Here is a 24,573-nt window from a genome sequence, read left to right as displayed (position 1 = left end):
CTAAAGTCCGAGGTAGTTGGCCATGAAGGGCAGTTGAGACATGACTTTGGTGCCAGAGTGCCCCGCGCACACTCTCGCGCTAAACCACTTTGTTTTGTATTTTATTGGGACCGCTATCAATCAGGGGAGAGCTTTCAATTTTTTTTGCATAGAGTCGGAAAAGGCCAGGGGCCCTTAAGCATCTACGGAGTAGGACTTGGAGGTATTCCGGTGGAGGCACCCCCCGACGCGTATGGCCATTATTATTGACTCTACCCATTTACCAAGCTACTACTACACTGTAGTGTAGTACATTTGATGAAGCATCAACCCGGCTGATCGGCACCAGTGCCGGGAAACCAATATCATCTAAAGTAGAGAGTGCCCACTGCCCACTGACCACTGCCCGACCGCCCACAAACAATTCGTTTGTTCTTGAGTGTGTTTGAGACATCCTTTTTGTCCTTTTTCACTACTACTCGTACTAAGGACTGTACCCTTCTTGTTCGATTTCGATTCTCCAGTCTGTCAGTCTGGGCATATACCTACCTAGTAAAAAGACCATTATTCGTTGCGATTCCCATTCATATTAAGAAATACCCATGTTACACCAACATTCGAGGGTCTTGAGATGTTGTTGAATGCTTCTGGTTAGGTCTTCCTTGCCCGGCCAGCCCTCGCCCTCTCTCTCATCCTCATCCTTGTTACCATTAAGTACCATCGCCACCATCGCCACCATCGCCACCACCATAACGGCGTCCACCGACCCAGGTTAGGTCAGGCCAGGTCACATGAATCACCACCACAACCACCAACATGGAGAGCCTGTCTCAATTGAGACCGCCAATGGCGAGGAGTCAGTGTCTCGCTCAAACACATCGACATCACAAGACAGTATCGAATTAGCCCGAAATACACTGCAAGTCGACCTTGAAAAGGTATATTCGCGACACGAAGACCAGGATGTCGCACCAGTTGAAATTCTCCCCTCCGACCCAAATGTGGTGAATTGGGATGGGCCAGATGATGAGGAAAATCCATTAAATTGGACTAATCGCAAGAAATGGACTAATGTTGCCATCCTTGCTGCCATTACCACCTTGACGTATGTTTTTTATTTCTTTCTTTGTGACCGCGTGAAGAAATGCTAACGGACTGTGTGTCAGGCCACTTGCATCATCCATGTTCGCACCAGCTGTTCCACAGATGATGGACGAATTCGGACAAAGTAGCGTTGTCATGTCTTCTTTTGTCGTCTCGGTATACATCATCGGATATGCGTTTGGTCCGTTGGTGATTGCGCCCATGTCGGAATTGTATGGACGGTTATGGGTTTATCATATCAATTCCTTCCTCTTCATCATCTTCACCATGGCTTGCGGCCTGTCAACAAATTTAGGCATGATATGTGCCTTTCGATTCTTGGCTGGAGTTGCTGGCTCTTGTCCCATCACCGTTGGATCCGGTTCGATTGCAGATACATTTCCCCAGGATGAGCGAGGGAAAGTCATGTCGATCTGGACATTTCCCATTCTGTTTGGTCCTTCACTTGGACCAGTGATTGGGTCGTACCTATCAGAAGGCGCAGGATGGCGGTGGGATTTTTGGTTGTTGGTCATTTGCGTAAGTTGGGTCTCCATACACTGGAGAGAGGGAAGAAAGAGACAAAGGCTGACCTATTTGCCAGGGAGGAGTACTGTTGATCCTCTCTTTGATCGTACAGCAGGAGACGTACGGACCAGTGTTGCTGGAGAGGCGAGCTGCTCGACTTCGAAAAGAAACAGGCAACATGAAATTGCGATCGGCTCTTCAATCGACTAAAACAGCACGCCAACTCTTCTTCTTCTCCCTGACCCGACCACTCAAGATGTTGTGTTTGTCGCCCATCGTCTTTGGCTTGTCGCTGTACATTGCCGTGTCATACGGATACATGTATATCCTGATCACGACGCTGACACCAGTGTTTCACGAGGATTACGGAATTCCTCTGAACAACGTGGGACTGGTGTTCCTAGGGTTCGGAGTAGGACAGTTTGCCGGCCTGTTCGCATTTGGGGCATTCTCGGACCGATACCTGAAGAGGTTATCCCGGGGCGGCGAGATGAAGCCCGAGTATCGGTAAGTCAAACTTTGAATGGCTAAAAGGTCGTGGCTCGAGGTGATGATTCTAACGGCGAGATAGTCTTCCTCTTTTGTGGCCCGGCTTCTTTGCCACTCCAATAGGCCTGTTCCTCTACGGCTGGACCGCAAATTACCCCGATCGTATCCATTGGATCGTTCCCATCATTGGGACCGGGGTTCTGGGTGTTGGAATGATCTCGGCCTTCATGCCGATTGGGACATACCTGGTTGATGCTTACCATATCTACGCGGCCAGTGCGATGGCGGCCAACACGGTGCTTCGCAGTCTGGGAGGTGCGTTCTTACCGTTAGCGGGACGAAGGCTTTACTCGACTCTAGGACTGGGGTGGGGGAATAGTCTTCTTGCGTTCATCGCCCTGGCCATGTTTCCCATGATGTGGATATTCATCAAATATGGGGAAAGGATACGAAAAAGGTTTGAGTTGAATCTCTGATGGAGTAAAGTGGTATATGGATGGGTTTGTGCATTTAATGGAGCCGGGGATTTTTATAGCCACAAGGCACTTGGGAATAGCGATGAAGGTGTCAAAACAAGGCCTGAAGATGAATGAACATTATTTGCATAAGAAGACGAATGTCGTCTTGTGCTTAAAGCACCTGTCGTTATCTTGAACCACGTTTCATGAGTCTGATATCACGTGTTTTGGATACACGTCACGTGCCATGGATCCTCGGTCACGTGCATAGCAATCAGCGAACGCATCAATATGATTGGCGGAATATGGTGTGCTCCGGTCGGCAACTGTTCGGCACTCCGAGCACGAGAAATTCGTGGGGCAACGCCGCAGGTTTGACCACGAACCAGACTTCAATGAATAAATTCTCTGGCAACGCAGCCCATGAATCCTGGTCGCCATCAGTTGATACACCAAACGATTCATGATTTTGCGGGGGCGGTAGACAACGCCACCATTCTTCCTGCTCCTATTTCTACTCTTTTGAGTCTCATCGACACCAACTACTACGTTGGCAGCACCCATCCTTTCTGACTCTTATCCCACTCCGTCCAGTCTTACCACACCTCTTCTGTGGATCTCTCTCTCTCTCTCTATCTTCGGGAATTTCCCGCCTTGACTCATAATACCTATAGCATTCTTTAGGACCCTCCTACCACTCATCCATGGAGTGTCAATAGTCTCACCCGCACCGTTTCACACTCGATCTGTCCTCCTCAGTTCACCCTCTCGGCCGTTATTGGATTTTTAAAAGATCTGGAGCTTGCCTGCTACTGGAAATACATCCCTTCATCCGCCTGCTAGAGTGCATGGCTGTTCCCAACTCGGTGGGAGAGGTCAACTCTCCCTCTCCACCGCAGAAACTCCGTCAGTATCACCCCAGACTTGTATTCTTTATCCTTTCATTGAACGGCTACTAAATCCCGTAGAGAGTGTTCCATCGCAGCCAGAAAACCCCTTTGCGCAATTAGTTCCTGAACAGAACTTTGCCATCGTACCCTCCTTTACCCTCGAATCTGGCGTTACCTTGGTCAACGTACCTGTCGCCTACACCACCCGCGGTCAGCTGTCTGAGAACAAAGACAATGTCCTCGTCATATGTCATGCCCTAAGCGGCAGTGCCGATGTCGCCGATTGGTGGGGTCCCTTGATGGGAGGCCCTGGCCAGGCCTTTGATGTCACCAGGTTTTTTGTCATTTGTCTCAACAGCTTGGGAAGTCCATATGGCAGTGCCAGCCCCGTGACCAACAAAGATGGCAATCCTGCCAACGAAAGATACGGCCCCGAGTTTCCACTCACCACAATCCGAGACGATGTCAAGTAAGAAGATCTCCGCCCTTTTGCATAGAGGCTTATTTACTGACTCGTGTTCACTAGTATCCATCGAATAGTCCTCGACAGCTTGGGCGTCCGGCAGATTGCCTGCGTCGTTGGCGGTTCCATGGGTGGAATGCTCACTCTCGAGTACGCATACTTTGGTAAAGATTATGTCCGAGCCATTGCCCCTATTGCCACCTCGGCGACCCATTCCGCCTGGGGCATCAGCTGGGGCGAAGCCCAACGGCAAGCAATCTATTCCGATCCCAAATACGAGGACGGCTACTACTCGTTTAGCGATCCGCCCTCGGCAGGGCTGGGAGCAGCTCGCATGTCAGCCCTCTTAACCTATCGAAGCAGAGATTCCTTCGAAGCTCGCTTCGGCCGGAACACTCCCGATCTATCGAAGCGACCCTCAATCAACCAAGGCCAACGTACCCCTCCAGGACAAAACCATCATTGGACCGTCCACAACGACGGCCACATGCGAGCAAAAGGTTCTCGCGACAGTCGACCGCCTTCGAGAAATGGCACCCCAACCCAAACATCCAACGATCAAGCCACATTTGTCGACCCTCAGTTCACAGGTACCACGGAATTTCCTGTACCTGTTGCTCCTACACTGTCCCGGAGCAACTCCCGCCCAACCAGCCACTACTACTCAGCCCAATCCTACCTACGATACCAGGGAAGTAAATTTGTCACTCGATTCGATGCGAATTGCTACATCGCCATCACGCGAAAGCTCGACACTCATGACGTGTCTCGAGGCCGTGCTGCAAGTGTGGCGGAAGCTCTTGCCATGATTGAACAGCCGGCCCTGGTATTGGGGATTGAGTCTGACGGCCTATTTACATTTGCGGAGCAAGAGGAGTTGGCAACCCACATCCCCAACGGACAGCTCAACAAGATTGAGAGTCCCGAGGGACATGATGCGTTTCTATTACAGTTTGAACAAGTCAACTCATACCTCCTTAGCTTCTTCCGCCGAGTCCTGCCCGACATCATGGGTAAGCCTGGAATCGGTGGTGATACAAATGGAGATGCAGTGGATCGAGTAGGCCACATGACGAAGAGCAGTACTTTTGGTGAGGCTGAGGTGGGAGACTTGACGGCATGGTAGTTTGTTGGCAGTGATATGGCCCACAGAGGCTCAATGACAAGAAGATCCAGAACCAAGTATTTGTAAGGAAACCAGTTCAACTCTGGCCCTGCAATTCGTGGTAATCCTGGACTTTTTGCAAGAATCCAGCACCGAAACATCCACTAGATGGAGCGTGTGCGTTTGTCTGCATATCGCCTACAGAGCATATGTATTGTGTTTATCTATTGTCGCCGGTACCCAACGAGGGCCGCATTCACAATATACCCATAGGCTTGGAGAGATTTGAGAATGAAGAGAACCGATCAACTTGACCATCGCCTTCTGCATGCCATTGATATATGGCATTTGACTCGGAATTGTTGTAGATAGTCATTTGGAGTGGTGTGGTGATGAGCTGTGAGAGAATGTATAGATTGGCCGGGACTTGCGATGGGATGAGCCATCGGGTAGTGGGGTAGGGCAATGGTGTAGGGCTAAGGTTTAAGATATTATTGCAATGGAGCGATCTACGCTGCCAAAAACTATCGGTTATGTCATGAAGTTGGCTCTAAATTCCCGCATTAGGAAGTTTGACTACCTTATTAGCGGAATCAGGGTAAGTCACGACTTGGTCTGTAGCAACCAGGCCTGGTCCCTTCCTCTCATAGCGGCAATCTCCTCCCATCCCCATTCCATACTTGTACTTTGGTTTGCAGCTGCAGTCACATGCCTCTGACCCGTCTTGCTGCATCCCTGCTTCATCCCTGCTTGACTCCTGCGTCGTCATGCATATACCCGTGTCATCAAGTAAGACAACTTCATCTTCATTAGGCAGTTCCGACTGCCTACCTGAGGAATTGAAATCGTTTTCCCTTTTGTGCGCCCACCTCCAAAATCTGATGGCACACTTGTGTACCGTGTCGTGAAGTTGGAGATGAATTTCTGAACTAGGAGACTCACCAGCCGAATATCGATATTCGGTTGGAAAGGTCATGCAGCTTCCCCGGGCTCACCAAGCTCGCCACAGATCTTCGCTAAAGCAACTATAGCGGTGTTGCATTTTCTCACGGGTGCTTAAGGGAGATATTGTAAAGGTTGATAAGGCACTTTGGCTTGCCAGGCCTGTCCTGACTGAAGATAGGGTGGGGTGCCACAGTCCTACAGGGCGGTTTGTGACACAGTGACGGATTTCTTGAGTTAAGGAAACAGATAAACAACAAAGGAATACAGGCATTCTCTTCTAGAGTGAAACTCTCATCGATTAATTCCCTTTAGCAGCAACTCACTGTGGGTTGTGAGTACTTAGTTACTTACTTGTCTATGCTGAATATCATGAATTCTTTAGGGCCTTATGGACTGAGATGATGCCAGCGCGCTAACTTCTCTGGACTCAGTCCAGAGAAACTCACGTGGTCTTGTCTGGCACCAACACTCACCAAATACAATACAATATTAGAGCACGAAAGGGACTTGAGGGGGAATGAAGAGTCGAAACAATTTCCTGAGTGTCAAGTATGAACTATAGAACTACTTGATGGCATCTTGATTCGATTTTGACCTAATTCTGACCAATACGGATCCCAATACCCCCTGGAATCAGCGTTTCCAGGCGTTTTCGACACCCTTGCAACGCAGATAATCTGTGATCATACTGCTGAAAAGCAGTTATCTCGTACAACTACTACTGTTGTAAAACGAGAGAGCATCACCTCAATACTATACAAATCAGGAACCCAAAGATCCGAACACAAGTCATGCTAACCCAAAAGTGCATAGATGTGTCTCAAACAGATGACGTGCCGGTACACCAAGTTGACGAGAATTCCCCTATCAATCTAGCCTTGCTCCAAATTCAGGAATCTACTCCAAATTATGACCCATTTTTAGCAGCCTTGGCAGTCTAAACCCAGAGAGCCTCATGAATCGGGGCTTCGTTATATTCAGTTCCTGCAGGTGTAGATCACATGACCTGGCTAGGTTATTTTTTTTGTCCAATGATAATTTCTCCTACCCTAACGCTACCCCTCAGTCCGAGTCGCGGTCGGGTCATGAAGTCCCCCGGAAATTACCTGATTAGGCATCTTGGTGTCCAAACATGAATTTCTTATAGTAAGAGAGTCTCTTCCTCAACTCTCCCCGTTTTGTGATGACCGTCCAACCAACTACTGTCGGGTTAGAAAGTTGATCGATGATTCCCAAATTGGGAAGTCGCCAGTCTGAATATGGATAATGCCTGATAATACATTGTCTTCTCTGACCCTAACCCTGACCCTAACCGTGAGCCTCATGTTTGACACTTCTGGGGCATGATGTTGATCGATAATTGCCGGATTTGGAAGCCAGCAGTCTGGATGTGGTTATTCTCTAATTATCCCCTCTTGAACCCTAACGGTAGAGTCTAACTGTTAGCCTAACCCTGAACCTAAGTCCTGAATTCGTTGAGTCATGGAGTTGCGCAAAGATTGCCTAATCAAAAAGTTGGCATATTCCAAATCAGGTTATCTAGATCCCCGAGCGGTGTTCATCCTGGTCTCGTCTTCGTTCCCATGTAAAGACGTTGGGAGAGTCATTGCTCGGTTTTCCATAGGTGGTATGGGTACGGTAGCAGATATGAGGGTTTGCCTTAACTAGAACTGAGTCCAGTTTTAGTGGTGCAGCATCTTCGACAGTCCATCTGACGCTCTGATTGTTGGTCCGTGGTGACAGACCGAGGATACGCAATAAATATTCAGAGTCAGTTCTTGACTAGTTTTCGATCCAATCCACAGATGTTGACAAAACAACGTGGGTTCGGGGGAATGCATACTTTTCTACAAGCAGCAGTAACATGCTGTCATCACCAGGCGCCGCAAACCGGTGTGGAATTTGAAGAGGCCCAACGCTGAAGTGAACACAAAAAACTCCTCTTCATCCGGACCTGCCTCCATGCAAATGAGTGATGCGGTTTCGTCACCTCTCCTGGGTCATGGATTCCGGTCAGAACTTCCGGACGGAGAGAAGTAGCCTACCGAGAACAGCAATCTTTCCCTCTGTCTCAGACAACCACTTTCCCTTTCCGGACTGGCCTGATTTAGACTCAGGGCATGGCCGAATTCAACATGGATCTTCAGTATTTCTTACTTGTCTAGGTAGATACCAATGCAATAGTGGATGTCATGTCATGTCATACAACACCATGTGCGGTCTCTCCGCTTCCCTGCAGACTTCAAAGGGGCAACTGTCCACTACACTTTTAAGGATGACCCCTAACTCGCTATGCTGTACCACTTTCTATCTATGTCCAATACGGTGCTCTGATCCCCGTCAAACTATTCAAAATCCCCTCATGGTCTCCAGCATCGTCCTTCTTTCGCTGTCCGCTCAGTTCCATTTGTATGCTGCGGTGCACATGCACCAGCCAGTCCACGTAACTCTGTGCTTCGTTGTTTCTGTCCTCGACTAACATCCTTGCATATTCGAACTCGGACCCGTCCAGCCCTTGTCTTGCCAACGTAAACGTCGCCGCCTTGCTGCCCCGCACTGTCGAGAGGTAGGCCAAAAGATTGCGCACTTGGGCGTTGAGGTGTGTCTCTAGGACTGGGAGTGAGTTGGTATGCAGATCTAGATCTTGTAGGGAGTGTGCTTCGGGACCGAAGAGGTCCTCGATCAGATTAGGTGAAGTTTGTGCGTGGAGCCAGAGCAATATTTGCTGCCCGTTGTCGACAAGATAAACTCCGCCTTCTTCGACGCGGGCAAATGATGCACGGAGTGTCGGTGGAACGACGAGTTGCATCGTTTCAGGATTGGCGAAACAATCTTCGGGTTGGAGATTGTGGATCGAGTAGATCCGTGGATACAGGTAGAGAGCCGTCTCGGTCACACCAGCAGACCGCAGGAATCGTGCCGACTGAACACGACGATCAGGATGTTCGACGCCGCCTGGGGAGGTATGTCAGTAAAGGCGTAGCGCCTGGGAAGGATGGGGTCTCCACAAACCTCTGAGAGCCGGGCTCTTAATCAATCCAAGGGTGTACATGGCAAACTCTTTGAGATGTTCCGGAAGAACCAGCTGACCAGGGGGATGTGAGCCAGAAAAGTTTTTGCGATACCCCGCGAGTATGTCAATCGTCTTTTCTGTGATTCCTGCTCGAATGTCCTTGAGAGATTTCTCCGTGATTTTTAATGAGGCTTCTTTGGCAATGATGTTGAGCACGGCATCTTGATCAACCGTCCGCATGGTCTCGGTCGCACCATCACTGACTGCTGCAACCACATTGATGCAACGGACTCTTCTCTGACCAGAGGCAGAAGTGTACAACAAGGCAGCCTGGAAATGGGCGTCAAGCTTAGAGTCCAACTTGCCGTCGTACGAGAACGTCACCCCGATCGCCTTATCGGCATCAATGGTGCCGATCTCGAGGTCAGCGCCGAAGGAATTTTGCAGGAAAGCACCATGATAGGACGAGACCTGCAACCCGTTGGAACAACGAACCTTCATCAATGCTTGGAATCCAGTCTCCCGCTGGAAAGAGTGCTTAATCTCCGTTTCCAGTTTCAATGTGTCGCGTGGCGCTACAAAGTTGGGATAGAAATATGTTTCCCCACCTGTCAGACGTGCTACATGGCCGATGGTGGCAATGTCCATGTATTCTCCTCCGGCAGCAGCGAGGAAGAAATCCACGCCAACTCCTGCAGCAACCATTGAAGCAGCCGTCTTCTTCCAGCCGGGATGCTCCGTTGTAAAGAGTTTCTTTTCATGGTCGGTATCACGACCCTTTCCATCATCTCGCATGATGAGCTTGCCAGGCCCGTATGTGGGCAGGCGAGAAAGAGTTGCAATGATCTTGCCACCGGTGGCGGTTAATGCCGTCAATGCAGCATTCAGTGTGGGTAAAAGGGCGGGTTCGGGATTCTTGAAGGTCGAGAACATGGTCGGAATGGCATTAAGGAGGCCGGTAATGACATCCTTTGACTCGGTCGGGTCGACAAATAGGCCATCGGATAATGGAACAAAAGGATCCTCCAGGTCCGTCATGACCATCATCTGAGCCGTTGCCAGTCCAGCGGTCAGGTTGTAGAATTGAACTTCTCTGTCAAAAGTCACAATCCCGATCTTGACTCCAGGAGGGATCTTTGACTGAGGGGTTGCTTCATCAGTCTCTTGAGAATCATCTCTCTCGTGCCCATAGAGAGCATCCAGTATACCGCGACAGACTGAGGCCAGGAACCCTCGATTCTGGGCTTCTTCCGTGATATCGACCAAGAAGAGCCATCTCAGTGGAGTCGGCTCCTTGGCCCAGTATTCTTTGGGCACCATATATTCGACCGTTCCCAGCATCAGTTCTGGTCGCTGTAATCGATCCACGCGGATTCCGGAAACGTCAGTGGGGGCAAAGTACTCTGGTGCCACGTCGTTGGGGAAATTACACATGTTGCACACCAATTTGTTCCCACCAGACCGAAAAGTCATAAAGGGGTTGATATAGGTCCTACACCTTCGACATCTTGGGGGGCCAGTCTCTCCAAAGTCGAGGACAGGGATGGGTAGCTCGCCTTCCTGAGGCTGAGCGAATGGCTGGAGCACGAGGCCCAGCGGAAGTCCAGTAGAGGAAAGAGAGTCAACAGTGGAGGGGATGTTGTTGATAGTGAGGCGAGCATATTTGGGCGACGAGTTCCCTTGGTCGTGTGCTGTGAACGGGATTCCAGCTGGAGGAGGCAGATGTTTCTCCATGGTGGGGTAAATATTAGCTTGATAGAATTGAGTGGCAGCGTCTCTTGCTCTCGCAACACTCGGGACCTGTTCTGGATCGACACGTCCTTGTGTGGTCACTGCCTCTTCACCCATCCTTAATTTGTCTGCTGGATTCACAGTGTTGGCTGGTTGTTGTGGGACTCCAGGTTGAAGCTGTTGTCCTCCACCCAAAAACTGGGCGTTGTTAAGCCCTCCTTGCTGATATCCCTGTACTGGGGGAGGAGCAGGCGATACGGCAGGACCAGGACCAATGTCGTGGTGGGCATGACGATCCTTTTTCCTGTGTGATCTGACAGATGTAGTTCCTATATCCATTCCTCCAAGCTGTGTAGCCAAGCCATTTGTGGGATCAGGCCCTGCATACTGCTGTGGCTGCTGAGGCTGTTGATTTGCATATTGCTGTTGGGCATAATATTGATTGCCCAGCTGCTGAAAGCCAGGCTGAGGGATGGAGGGCTGTGGAAAGGAAGGGGAGGGTTGTTGTGGTTGCGAGTTAACGTATCGAGGGTCTTGGTTTGGCTGAAGGGGCTGACCAGCGCCACCACCGTAGTAGGCGCCGTAATTTGCCATGACGGACAAAAAATCAAATGTATCTGGATGAGGAGAGACTTGGCCTGCGCTTCATAGTGATTGCTAGACGGGGAGTCGGCTTCGAGCGACGGCGAATAGGTGGGTCGAAGTGGTGGTGGTCTGAGAATACGGAGTGAGGAGTCGACTCAAGTCAATGAGACGACGAAAGGTAGAAAGTCGGACACTAGAGCAGTTTGTGGGTTGCTGACCGGGTTTTGGTGGTGGACTCTGCTTTTTAATTGTAGAGAACAAGTTTCCTCATCTCCATGGTTGAATTGCCGTCAAAGCGACTCAGCAGCGCGGAAGACAAAATTCGGGGGGCGACGGTTGAAGGGTCTATACTCGGCCATAGGATTTACACGTCGGAATTCTACAAGACGACACGCAACATTGAGATTCCAAAGACAAATTCGACTTCACCATTCAGATGGTCAATCAATTCAATAGAAACCACATGATTCATTCGAACGATATTTGAGTTTGATTTCATAGAGAAAGAACGTGTTTCCATATACCACTTTTCTCCATGTTCTCTCACCACTGTTGATATATTTTGACCCCATTTCATACTGATCCACTACAAGTATCCTCACTACATACCTTTTTCTGGACTGGGTGGAATAACTCTATGGCCCTAGTGCATATGACACTATGTCGCGAAGACCAAACTTGGACTTGGCACTTCCAATGGTCGGGGTCCAGCTGGGATCACAGCTGAGAAAAGAGTGTTTGTCTCCAAAGAGCAGTCCAAGGAAGACCTCGGCCACAATCCGTCCACCCACCTCACCGAGCTGAGGAGTCGAGATGTCTCTTGGAGGGGAGACTGGGATGGTGACTGGTTTGATGTTCTTGGGGAGTGCCGCTTCGGCAAGAATGTATGTCCATAGTGGACAATTGCCACGGAAAGCTGAAAGCTCTGGGATATCGGACAGAGGTCCAACGGTGTCCTCACCTTCTGGGCTGTCCACCGCCTTGCCAATGATGATCTCACGGTCACTCAACGGAGTCACTCCCATTGCTTTGGCAACACTTTGTCCTGTCGGAAGTCCAAGCTCGAAGCCCCGAAGCAGATTGCGTTGGGCCAGTGAACGAGGTTCGTCAAAAGCAACCGATTTAGGTAGGACCGAGAGCGGCGTCACCACCGAGGTATCGAGGCGGTACGCCAGTTGCAAACGTCTTTTGGTTTCAGTACTGGCCGGGCTTGTCTCGTCGTCTATCTCAGCTCCATAAGGGCGTGGCTCTCCGACGTCGATGAATCGACCCCAGTCAATTCCACGATTCTTCGCCATTGCCTGGAAACCAGTCAAGCCAGGGGTAATCCCTCCTGGTGGCGCTCCAGGCACTGTATCAGGCACCGGAAATATTGGCAATAAGGTGGTGTCGTCGTCGTTGAGACGATACCCCGGTCGAATCATAGAATGGCCAAGGCGATACGCAGCCGCCGAGAATTCCACTGGCATGAATGGAGTCTTCTTCCAGTAGAAGAACTGAATCTTCTTTCGGTCGTATATACCATTGGTCTTCAGGGCATCCAAGACTCTTGAGGAGATGATCTTAGGGAGGAAGTCGTTGACAACGACCCACTGGTAATGCCAACGCACAATTTTCTGGATGGCAGCAAATTTGAGGCCCGGGTTCTCATCTACCAGTCGGTTGTGGAAGCGCAGCATGAGCGCCTGGAACTGAGAGATAATGCTATTCTCATCGTTTCGAGGGTCTCCGATGAGGGCACGAGCTGTGTTTGCAGTGTTACGTTGAAGGTCATGAGCTCCATTGTCGAGGACTTCACCAAGCAGAAACTTCAAACCACTGTCGTCGTACAGGTAAGGTTGATCATCCGGACCACGGCCATAGACGTTGTCAAGATCCAAAGCTGGAGTGCGGAAATCCGTCAGTGCTTCTGGGTCACTGTGTTGAACCAGAGTGGTCATGGGGTCAAAGGTAATGTCATGATCGATGAATTGACCGAAATAGGTGTAGAGGGCTGGTATTCCACTTTCTTCGGCATCGCCGCCGTCCTTTGGTTCATCCAATTTGGAAGTCATCAAGGCTCCCAAGGCCAATAAGGCTTGCCTGCTTTCATCGTCGGTTGCACCGTATGTTCCGGCAGGAATGGTATCGGCAAACATGCGTCCGAAACGACCTTGAAATGTGGGTTTGTCGGCTGCAGCCATGAGCCCGCGTAAGGGCTTGCCATGGCGGGCAAACGCGGCGAATAGAGTCTTCATATCACCAGGCGCGTTGGATTGCAAAGGATGTTGTTGCCCATTGGCTTGCTGATTGGGCTGGGTCATGGTCGATTGCCTCTACAGAATGAAAGCCAACCTGTAAGTAGTACTACCTTGGTGTCTTCCAAGACTTGGAGGATGAATGAGCTGAGCATCCACCCAGACTTGCCCTAGGTTTTTATACATGTCCTCACACGAGGAGAATGGATGTCAGCCTGGGTGACTAATTCATACACTGGTATTGGACCAACGACCATCCATCGTTTTCAATCTGCACGCCTACTCGTATAGGCTTTCAATGGACATATGAATCTTGTGGTTCGTGGCGCACCATTTCAGCTCCTCGCCGTGCTCGAAGCAAGCAATAGCGAAAACCTGATTCGATGATATTTGTGACTCGTGTTGACTTGTGAAACATTGCAATGCGAGCTGTGCGTAAACTGGGTTGGATGATGGCCTGCACTTCAAGTTTGTCGAGTCTGGCCCCAGGTCTTAGACCTCAGATGATGGTTGGGAGCTCAGACGAGGGTTTGAAAGTCGTTGCAGCCGAGATGGCGCAACCCTTTCCCGAAATTTTGAGTCTAATAGGCGCAAGGTGAGAAGAGGGGAGATGGTGGGAAGCTGGCCAGCCCTGTCTCTTATCTCGTGTCCTGTCTCTACCGGTGAGCAGGGGTGCCCCTTCACTGACAGCTCAGCCTAGACATGGCTCTCACACCGGTCTGAGCACAGCTGGTAGGACGAGAAATCTGGATTCGACACGAGTGGGGGAACGATTGGATTAGGAACTTCTTCAAGTTCGAGTCTGTATAGACCTAGAATGATGGTGAACGCTTACACTCAGTTTCAGCATTGATACTAGTCTCACCGCTCGTGACTTAAGTCGAAGACGAATTCAGATAGATCTTTGTAAACTCAGCCTCTGTCCCAGGCGAATCAAATCAGATTAAATGATCAAGCTTACCTACCGAGGCAACGACAAGAGTTGACACAAATGTCATGTTCTCGACACCTCATCCGTGTAATAATCATCTATCTTACATGCCTCAGTCATCGGCCATTGAGTGTGGCTCGAGTCTGACTACCCCGTGATCCAATCTCAGACCCCGGCATGCCACGATTCCTCGGTTCCACGGTCCCTGCGACCAGGCGGTCACAACGAGTCCGGTTGGATGTAAGCGTTCGAACAAGCATTACCTACAGTTGCTTGTTTTAGAAGCGAATGAACGCCACCGCGCTTGTGTTCAACCGCTACTATTGGCCACCACGACCAGAACCTGGAAGAAAGACGGGGGTTCTCGTTCAACATCCGTTATTTTCGGTCAGTTGAGCTCAACAGACACTTCAAGGTTCTTTCAGGTTTGTCGTAAAGTGAGAGTTCAGCTTCTGCCTTAAAGTACCTGACCTACCTGTCAACCTCGTTCAGCCTGACGAATTGAATCGAACCCGAGGTCTGGTCTTGGATGTGAGTGAGTGAGATGGCTTATGATAGGGCTCCCCTCCGCTCGTTTTTTCGTTCGTGTTGACCCCTCAGTAGGTTAGGGACTGAGCAAATGTACCGACCAAAGTACCCAAAGTAGGTACGAGCCCGTGGAGGGGCCGGACCACAAGGCCGAGAATTCAATATCCCTGCAACAGGTATACGAGTACGGGTTGACTGAAGTGAAGTGATGGCAAGCTGAGGGAGAACGTATGATTTCTTAACAAGGTCTGCGAAGTAACTCGCAGGTCTTCACGAAGTTAACAGAACTAGTGCTACTTCAGGAGAGATTAGGTAGGTACTTTGGTAAGATACTTGGATATAAAACTTCTTCGAAACCTGAGAGTGAGTCTCTGAGATTGAACTATGAAATGGCGCCCAGAGAGAGAACTTCCGGGGGTCTGAGGGATGCGTAACTTGAATTTGGTGTCTGCAATACTGAGCACTGTTACTAAATAGGTATTCTACTACTGGTAATAAGCAGGCAAGTACTCCAGTATTATCGTACATGATCATTATATGTTCATCAACTGCTCAATTGCACGGTCCATCTGCTCAGTGCTAGTCAGAACGTGATTAACACTTAGCCTTGCAGCGTCCCGTTGGTTCTCAGCTTCCGTGTCCAAAGATCTGGCATCGGTATCATCATTATCGTTATTTTCATGTCTCGCTTCGGGTGGGCCGAAAAGAGGTTGCGGAACGCGACCGTTACGTCCAACATTATTGGGAGGTTGCAAAAGCCGGTTTTTCTGGCCTGCGCTCCGGCCAAGAAAGGGATCGTCTCCCTCGACGGTTGAAGCAGCGGGACTGAGAAAGCTCATCTGATCCTCAGGAAGCCTACCACGGGGGATGACGGATGCCACTGGGGGTGGGTGATGGAGCGGTACGTTAGTGTTCATCGGTCCGTTGTTGCTCTTAAGCCGATCTCCCACCGGGGGTTTTGGTTCGGCATTTTCAACAGGCTGAAGGGGGGCCTTTTCACGCTCCGAGAGGGTAGGAGGTCCTGGACTCCCCAAGTCATATTCCATTGGATCAGTGAGAGACGCATCATTCACGGAGACCTTGGTGGCATCGGTGTGATCGACGATGCTAGGCGTGGTGGAAGCTGTAGTATAATCACCGGCGCTGTTCAGCCTGACGTGTCCTGGCGCAGGTCGAAGCTTTTCCCTCTTCTTCATCGTCATTACACTGGTGCTAGCACTCGTTCGGGTAGATCTACCACCGTTGATGTAGGTTGGCCTCACTGTAAGGCTTCGAGCATCATCGGCTGTTTGCTCATCACTGGTAGAATAGTCTGGAATGTCTTCAAGGGCCCCGGAGACCTTGACACCGCGAACTCGATTGATGGGTGCCATGACTCGTATCATCATTTGGATTTGATCAGCTTGCCACCGGATTTTTTCTTCCTGCTTGATGACGACGACAAAAAGTTCCTCGACGGTCTGCTTGAGCGTGCCTACGTCGACGAGATCGTTACTGTTCCATCTTCGACGTTTGCGAGGTTTAGTCGCAACCTTCTGGGGTGAGTTCGAGCTGGTTGCTATCAACACGAGCTGCGACTCGTCGCTCGAACTGCTGAGACTATGGCTCGTAGTCCGGGCGTGTCGCTTGGTGGGTTTGGACGCAATAGAAGTGGATTTGGCTGAGCCTGGGCTCCTCATTTGTTGTAGACTTTGAATACTGAGTGTCTTTGTGAGAGTCTTAAGAGGGCTCCCCTGACTGGCAGACATATCTCTGAGGTTTGACAAACGTCGTGAATGCTTCATCGACTGAAAAGGACTGGCACTGCGACTGGGAGGGCCGCCAATACTAGGGGCAGGGCTCATGGCCCCAGCTCGGAAACGGGCGGTAACAGGATCGGAGTCGACAACGACAAAGATATTGCTTTGACTAAGAATTTCCTTTGGACGTGGTTGGCGAGTATGGTAGGACATGCTTGATTTTGATGTCTGATGCCGATGGGCCGCTTGCCTTGATTGGCTGTGATCTCGGTTGTATCTGCGAGATCCGGTCCTACTCCCAATGCCACTACTTTCCGGCACTGCGGGGAATTGGTCTAGCTCATCCATTAAGGGTCGTGTATCAAGGCCCTGTGGCTGAACTGTAATGTCCTTCTGATCGCCCCGTCCATGAGATTGTTTAGCTGTCTTGTTCTTGGAGGTATTCTGCATGTCCGGGTCAGAAACTGACAGTCTCAAGTCACGCCTGCGCATCTCCTTTACTTTCTCAGCACGTGGCCCCGAGATGTTGTGCTTGGTGAACGATCGAGAGGAGCGTTGCGAATCACGAGACTTTCGAGAGGATAAAGAATCGAGCGACATGAGATCGGCTGAGAGCTTTCGGGTCAGCCCATGAAGCTTTCCATCAGACAGTTGTGCATTTATTTTGGTGGACTTTTCCATCTCCAGCGTAGGTCGTTGTTCTGGAATTGAAGATACGATGCGGATGGTGGACATGGACAGTCTTTCATTAGGGTACACAGGATGTTTGGTTGCACTTGTTGAGGAATCGATAGACCGCCGATGGAAATCAGAGGCCGAGTCTGAGGGTAGTGCTGGTAATGGACGCTCTGGTGGAATACTAGGAGGGCCCGATTTTGAGTCCGACGATATATGAGATACTCTGGGATTTTCAGATATTCTACCTCGAGGAACGACATTGACCTTGACCTCTGCCTCTATCTTGGCTAGAGTGTCGGTGCTTGTGGCCGGTCTTGGGCCGTTGAAAGTATTGCCGGCGCAAGGAGGGGCCAGCGAGGAACGGTGGGACTGCTCAAGAGCCTTAGAGCGTAACGGAGATGTAGGGAGGCCTAGTCGCCTTGTGGTGGAACCTGCGTAGTTTCGGGTCGGTGAGAACATCTGTGTGGCAAGGCTTGACGAGTCTTGTTTACTGGAAGTCCTCCGCGGCAGCTGTGGACGACGATGGTGGGCTTGTGGTGTTGAGCTGGTTGATACAGTTATGTCTGGGATCGGAGGAGTGGAATCAGCGCTCAGAGGGGCTGGCACAGCAGCCAATGCGGCATGGATAGAAATCGAGTCACCGTCATCAATTCGGGGGCCTTGTAAGACGTGCTGGGATGTCGAGGGTGAGACTTGATGTGAGGATTGAGTCGGTGGAGCCAGGCCTGGAGAAGGTGAAGACAACCAGTCGCGGTTGAAGTCGAGACTGTTCAGAACATCCATACACTCTTTCGAGAAGCGGCTATCTTTTTCGGGGTCGTGGAGGGATGGAACAGGTGACCTGGAACCAGGGCGGCGGTTTGAGGTATCTCGATCTGTCTCTCGCCAGAAATCACCGTACACAGCTGGCAGCGCAGTTATGGGCTGGGGGAAGGGGTCTTTGGGGGGAGGGACGGGTCTTTTTTGCATGAACCTGGACCCTATCTTTGCGAATCGAGGAAGTGCGACTCTCCCATGTCCACGGCGGCCTCTTCTTTCGCGCTTTCGAGGGGGCACTGTTCGCTTGGTGCCTTGGCGGCGGTTTTGGAAGTCTGAAGGAGCAGAAGATATGAAAATGGTCGCTTTGACAGTTCTCCAACATTGTATCGTCGCTGGTTGGCATTGTGAGGGGTTTGAAAAGTTGTTTTCGCTTACGTTCTCGGGAGTTGAACGTTGTGCCTCATCAATACTGGATAAAATCATAGGTGGGTGCTTTAACTTGGCGCGTTGTTGGTCGAAAGATTCCTCGCGCATGGTGAGGATACGTTCATCTTGATCGGCAGTGAGGAGAGACGGCTGAAAGGTCTCCTTTTCGGGTAGCGCCGGGGTGTTTGGTGATGGGGATGCAGGCTCGTACCTCTTGGCCCATTTTCGCGACTGGCGGAATTGAGGGACTCGCAAGTTTCGCGGGGACGATGGTGGTGATCTCGGGCCTTGGTACACATGGACTGTAGGACTGGGGCATGAGTCGTCTGTTGCAGCAGTGCGAGGCCTGTGAGACTCGATAGAGAACTTTGGGATGGGCAATTCAGGTAGTGCTTTATCTGGTCGACTGGGGTAAGACTGTATCGATGTCATGATGCGACCGTCGATGTCGGCCAAGGAGAGGAAGGCTGTTCAGGGTAGTACGCCAGTGAATGATGCTGAGGGTCGCGCAAGAACAGACATCTCCCTCAGAGGGGTGAGAGAATGGGACAGTCAGTGTTGGAGATAGACGGTAACTCGAAGGATGTAAAGTTGGCGAAGCATCGGATCGGAGGCCTGGTGGGTGGAAACAGGAGACATATATTACCCGGATAGTGTGTGGTTGGGAGGCGAAGAGAGATGTCAAAACTGGAGATGGGAGGCCGGAGCCTCAGCAGGAAGAGGATTATGGTGGCTCTGGTCGGTGATGTGTGAATGAAAGGCGCTCCACCCATATGCAGGTGGAAAAGGTGCCAAAATTGAACATGGCTTCAAGACAGTAGATGGTGGTAGCAAGGATTTCTGGCACAGTGGAATTACCACAGTTGGGTCGGAGGGGCAAGTTCTGACAGGGACGCATAGTGACGCTATAGGATGTTAAGAAGAGGACATGAAGTCAGTGGATTGAAGTTGACACTTGATGGCCAGAATAAGGTTCTTGAGAGCCGGCGTGGATGGAGCTAATTGTGGATGGCTGAGACCATTAGTGTCTGGTGCTGGACAGGGATGACACGAGGAGGATGGAGAAGGGCAGAACAACGACGTCCTCCGTATTTAGGAGGGGGCTCCAGGAGGAGTAAAAGGGCGCAGGGAGGTGCGTGCCCTCGCGGTCGATGGAATGCTGATAAGGATCATGAGGGAGGAACTCGGTCAGGTAGACAAAGGGCAGAACGGTTGAGAAGGAGCTGGAGATGGACATGAACAGAGATCCGAAGTTCAGTCCTCGAGTCGGGCGGCGTTGATGGGGTTGGAGAAAGTCAAAGAGCGACTAAGACGCAATTGTGTTCTCAGTACTCCGTAGACGTTGATGGTGGAGGGCGACGTCGATGCAAAGGAATGTGGAGGCGGAAGTGGCGCCAGAGTAAGCCACCACATGCAGGGTGATTTCTGTTCAGTGCACACTGCGTATACTCCGTAGTCGTAGGTAAGTCTTCCCAAGTGCCAATGTATCCATTATCCAAGCTTACGGAGTACATCTCTTTATTCTGGCTCTGTTGACCTCTCTTTAGGTTGGTGGCGCAGCGGGGAAGGGAACGGCCCAAGCCAAAGCTGAAGCCAAAGCTCAAACCAAAGCCTCAACGGAGAACAATGGATTTGGGAATTGGAACACTTGGGTTCGAACCACTTTATCTACTTGCTTCAGGCACTCATAGGTGTGAATAGTGTGATGATTGGGTTCTATGGTTGGTGACCAAAGGCCCCTCGGGCGTTTCTAGGGCCAAGTACCTTAACTAAGGAATGGACTCGACACGACAGCTGTCTTTGTAGCCCCCCGGTCTCTGCATGCACTCATGGCGATCAGCCCCCGATCTGGCGTTAGATCTTGCATCACTTGCATAACCGAGCCCAGTCGGGCAAGGATGGCAAACTCGCCTCTTTTCTGTCAGTACCGCACAGGTCATGATTTACATACAACGCATCTGTGGCTTCTTGACTGACGGCGGGATGCTGACGGTCTGGCTTCCGCGTCAATGGTGTCCTGTCTAGCCTCTGATCAAAGAGGGGACTGATGTCAACTGCACATCTGCTATCTGCTATCTGCTCCCTGCTACCATGGCCATGCAAGGACTTCGGCAAGTCGGCCAATTTAGATTACCAGCACATGGGCAATGCCATCGATCTTGGTCTGTGTGGCATGCACACACTCCAAGTATGGACAGCGCGTGAGTGCCTGCCTTAACGTCCTGGAATGCCAACCCATCTTTAAGGCAACTGCAGCTGAACCATGTCCCCAGACCTAGGTAAGTAGGTACATATGTACCAAGTACGGAGTAGGTAGTTAAGTAAATAAGGTAGTTCAAGTAGGCACCTGTGCTACCTGCGCCCGTGGTCTGATTACCTTCCTCTAAAAGGTGTTCGTCTCCAGAAATTGGACTCGTAGTGTGCGGGAGGCGGACGGATGGCTAAAGTCTTTTCCCGTCGCCATCTCACTGCCTGCAGGGGTTTCTCGCCGTTTCTCGTATCTTACCCACCGTCATGGCTATTTTTCTGATCTCATAATCCCTTCCGATCTATTGTTCATTCATTTCGTTAAAGTCGAACCGCATTAGCCCATCCTAATTTGACCACGCTCTCAAGACGAACTGCCCGCAACGCCCAGCACTCAATGATGTATGAGTTTGTGAACACCCAAGTCGTCTCATTTCTTAGGTGTCAGGGCGGTGAGCCAATCGAGTGTCCACCGTTCAACACCAGCGGCCAGCTCGACGTCATCTTCTGTCCCAGTTGACTGCGGCTCTGTCTCAGTTTGTCTCCTCCACTTTGACCTACAATGACCGAATGGCAATCCTGGTAACCAAGGGAATCCAGGAACCACACGCCCATGCCAGGGTGCTTTGTCAAGCACATGGATGAGCATCACTTGGACACACGGATGCCGCCCTGTGTTGATCTCTCGCCCAAAATTCTCCTACATCCCCGTCCCTGTTTGACGCGCGTGTTTGGCACGACGTCCTCGCCAACGTCTTAAAGACCTCCTCCCAAACTCCTCCCGTCCATCTCCGGGTCGAATTCCAACACAGTGACATGAGATCACTCCTGTTCAATAATAATACCCAGCCAGTAACATCCTCTCCCATGACCCCCCTTTCGACCAATCTCTTGGCTATACACTCTTTCTCCACCCGCTGGCCAACGCACACAGTCCTCATATGCCACACCCTAGTTGGGTTAAATTTTGAGGAGTCAAACATACGTTCAACATTCCACCACTCTTGCGAACTGCCGAATGCATTCTTCCCATGGACTCATGCAGTCTGCACCCCGGTTCTTATGTGAATGCCCGTGGAGACTGTTGATGCCGCTGTCATTCCGAGGGAGCCGCCTGCCATCCAAAATTTCCCCATCCGATTCCTATCAAGAAGCTCTCGCTCCGTTTCAGTCTTGTGGAGTAAGGGGAGCTCAGGCAAGCGACCTGCTGGTATGCAAACTCCTGCATGGGACGATATGTCGTCCTCCATGTCGGTGGACTTTCTAGTGCTGACACCTGAAGACAAAGAAGTCCTGCAATTGCCAAACTCCCTGTCGAGCTGGAATGTTGCTCCAGATCCTGGGATGTGGAAGCTTCGCATCCCCTGATCAGCAGTGATCCACCATCGAAGACATCGTCAAAGCCTGGCAAAAGTACTGCCAGGAGATCAGCGCCAGAGAGAGTCATTACTACCTATGGGGGCCAAATGCAACTCATCACCCTCAATCTCCTATCTCCTTCCAGTATTGACCGGCGCTTGATAAACATTAATGTTTGTTGTGTCGAGCCTACAGCTCATGACGGTGTCGCCGGCTCTCGTCATTCTCAAAGTCTCCACCATGACTAATTATGTTAAATCCAATCGCTGTGTCGAGAGATTTTCATTCAGCCCATAGCAGGATGCACAGCTACGTCTACGTAGGGCTGTTGAAATATCGATGTCACCCTCGCAAGTGGCATCTCCATCAACTGCGAACTATTGCCTGTTAACGAATACGACAAGCCTCATTCTGGACCCCAACTTTGGAACACGTCAAAGGCTCATTGGTTCGTCCCCACAGTCTGAGCCGCAGGTGAGTACTGACAGTCGATCATGGGTATGCATGTGTCCCCCCCCGACGCCCGTTTACGCCCCGATCCTTGTCAAATCGGGGTGGCTTCTTATGCCCCGTTCATCATCATCATTATTATTATACGTCGCCAACAACAAATCTGTTAACTACAACCCTACATGTACCGCCCTTTTGAATTTTGCCGCAACGATTTGGGGAAAAAAACGGAACCTTGCAATTTGGCCTCGTATGTCCGTTCTCTTGTCAGTAAGGTGTGCGCAGAGCCCCTACTGTGTGTTGTGTGTATTTGGGTACAAACCAATCCTCCTGTGGCTCGGGCTGGCCTCGGGAGGGCCGAGAAGCCCGAAGGGGCCCTGTGATACTTTACCACTTTTGTGCGGTCCTGGGAGCCTCGCATAAGTTAGGGCCGGACGAAACAACTACTCCCCGATCAAGCGAATTTGAAATCATGCATTGATCTCGGCCATTTTGGGGGCGTAAAGATTGAGGAACTCGGTTGTTTGGGCACATTTCCTTGACTCGATCTCACCTTGAACTCAGAACCCAGCTGAGAAATGGCGCCTTTATTGACCCGTAGCAAGGGTTGACTAGTTGTTGTGGTCAGAATTCTCTAGGTCTTCCCGCAAAAGTCGTTGAATTTGAACAGGGCCAATCGTGTCCCATGACTGAAATTCACATATTCACACACAGGGCTGAGGTATGACAAGCGGAGTCTTTTCCAGCCCTATGAGGTCTAGCGACGTGGCAATCCGGCAGCGCGAAGTCCAGAAGCTTACAACTATCACAAAAGTACCTACCTGCTTTTGTGCTGGTGGTGCTACTAGCCATGAGATCTCCATCTCTCAACATTTCCCAAAGCCGCAGGGAGCAGTCACAGATTTACTCCGGTGGAGATCATCACAGGAAGGATAGGACATGCCCATGCATCTCTCCATGTGTATATCGAAACGAAATATCTGGGTAAGCAGTAGGTACCAAGTACTGACCTCGGTCTAGCACAAATCATCTGAAGCACGACATGAATACTGAGTTGTGTTCATCATTACTATGTATCCTCATCCTCATTACACATGACTCTCCTATACCTGTCTTGATCTATCTGGCCAAGTGGCTCCGCCTTCTATCATAACCCAACATCAACGCTGCCGGGTCAGTAACGCTCAAGACGCCCATGCATATAGCAGAATGAATGTGTCGTGTACAAGACCTTCCCTCTGACGACTCTAGTCATGTCGTCGATGGCCCCATAATGCATATGGAATGTAGTCTAATATGCTCACTGCAGTCATGATCATGGCCATTCCCAGAACTCAAGACTCGATCATTTCAAATGCTCCCCCAAGAAGTCGGTGATGACCTGGTATGCACCAGTGGCGTTCTTGTGGAAGTTAAAGTTGTGGCTCGAGTCAGGGTGCAGATAGGGCACAAACGGCTGAGCGTTCTGGTAGAAGGTGCTGGCGGGCTCATCGAAGATACCATCGCATGAGCCATCACACACAATGTAATCGTTTCGTCCGCTGATGGCCAAAGCTGGGCCAGTGAACCCAGAAGCATCGAAATCACCGTTGTTGTCCTTCCCGGCCAAGATGGTCAAGAATTCGGCAATGGAGAAAATCGACTTGTACTTCTCAACGAAATCAATGGTTTGCACATCGTAGAAAGGAGGCTTGAAGTAGCTGCATGTTCCAATAGATTAGCTTCAGTGGTCTATAGGATACTCATGCATGGACAAGTGGATGGGAGCTGGGCCCATGATGAGACTTACGTGTTGACTTGAGAGAATTTGTCGGCCCAGGTCAGGTAGCCGGTGTCGAGGTCACCGAACCGCAAGGGATTTTGATCAGCTGCAATACGAGGAGCAAAAGAGCGTACGAGACCGTTCGCATTGACGCCGGTGGTATTGAGGCCAATTGCGGTCAAGATCAC

The 24,573-nt window shown here is 50.6% G+C and overlaps 5 protein-coding genes across 6 annotated transcripts; 2 read left to right on the top strand and 3 right to left on the bottom strand.

Annotated features, from left to right (window-relative positions):
* The first annotated feature begins 400 nt into the window (after positions 1 to 400).
* On the top strand, positions 401 to 2,658 carry PV10_06175 (uncharacterized protein). The gene is made up of 4 exons (XM_016370942.1): positions 401 to 1,084; positions 1,146 to 1,602; positions 1,667 to 2,097; positions 2,162 to 2,658. Exons 1-4 carry the CDS (start codon positions 771 to 773, stop codon positions 2,553 to 2,555), a joined length of 1,596 nt encoding a protein of 531 aa, XP_016223235.1. The 5' UTR covers positions 401 to 770; the 3' UTR covers positions 2,556 to 2,658.
* A 284-nt stretch (positions 2,659 to 2,942) lies between these two features.
* On the top strand, positions 2,943 to 5,312 carry PV10_06174. 2 transcript variants are annotated; one of them, XM_016370941.1, is made up of 3 exons: positions 2,943 to 3,443; positions 3,508 to 3,896; positions 3,954 to 5,312. In XM_016370941.1, the coding sequence occupies exons 2-3, from the start codon at positions 3,727 to 3,729 to the stop codon at positions 5,014 to 5,016; spliced, it is 1,233 nt and encodes a 410-aa protein (XP_016223234.1). In that variant the 5' UTR covers positions 2,943 to 3,443; positions 3,508 to 3,726; the 3' UTR covers positions 5,017 to 5,312. The 2 variants fall into 2 exon arrangements, with proteins under 2 accessions (XP_016223234.1, XP_016223233.1); XM_016370940.1 differs by having other exon boundaries at positions 2,943 to 3,896.
* A 2,787-nt stretch (positions 5,313 to 8,099) lies between these two features.
* PV10_06173 (uncharacterized protein) lies at positions 8,100 to 11,531 on the bottom strand. Its single transcript, XM_016370939.1, has 2 exons — positions 8,953 to 11,531; positions 8,100 to 8,895 (listed from the first exon to the last, which is right to left on the bottom strand). The coding sequence occupies exons 1-2, from the start codon at positions 11,276 to 11,278 to the stop codon at positions 8,252 to 8,254; spliced, it is 2,970 nt and encodes a 989-aa protein (XP_016223232.1). The 5' UTR covers positions 11,279 to 11,531; the 3' UTR covers positions 8,100 to 8,251.
* Positions 11,532 to 11,904: 373 nt separating this feature from the next.
* PV10_06172 (uncharacterized protein) lies at positions 11,905 to 13,572 on the bottom strand (the record flags this gene model as incomplete). Its single annotated transcript, XM_016370938.1, has 1 exon — positions 11,905 to 13,572. One exon carries the CDS (start codon positions 13,570 to 13,572, stop codon positions 11,905 to 11,907), a length of 1,668 nt encoding a protein of 555 aa, XP_016223231.1.
* A 1,902-nt stretch (positions 13,573 to 15,474) lies between these two features.
* On the bottom strand, positions 15,475 to 19,204 carry PV10_06171 (uncharacterized protein). The gene has a single exon (XM_016370937.1). The coding sequence runs from the start codon at positions 18,997 to 18,999 to the stop codon at positions 15,499 to 15,501; it is 3,501 nt and encodes a 1,166-aa protein (XP_016223230.1). The 5' UTR covers positions 19,000 to 19,204; the 3' UTR covers positions 15,475 to 15,498.
* Positions 19,205 to 24,573: the final 5,369 nt, after the last annotated feature.

Source organism: Exophiala mesophila (assembly GCF_000836275.1).
Source record: "Exophiala mesophila strain CBS 40295 unplaced genomic scaffold supercont1.4, whole genome shotgun sequence".
In the NCBI taxonomy this organism is placed as follows: domain Eukaryota; kingdom Fungi; phylum Ascomycota; class Eurotiomycetes; order Chaetothyriales; family Herpotrichiellaceae; genus Exophiala; species Exophiala mesophila.
The sequence above is the reverse complement of the archived record's forward strand: the minus strand, read 5'-3'. Positions and strand labels throughout refer to the sequence as shown.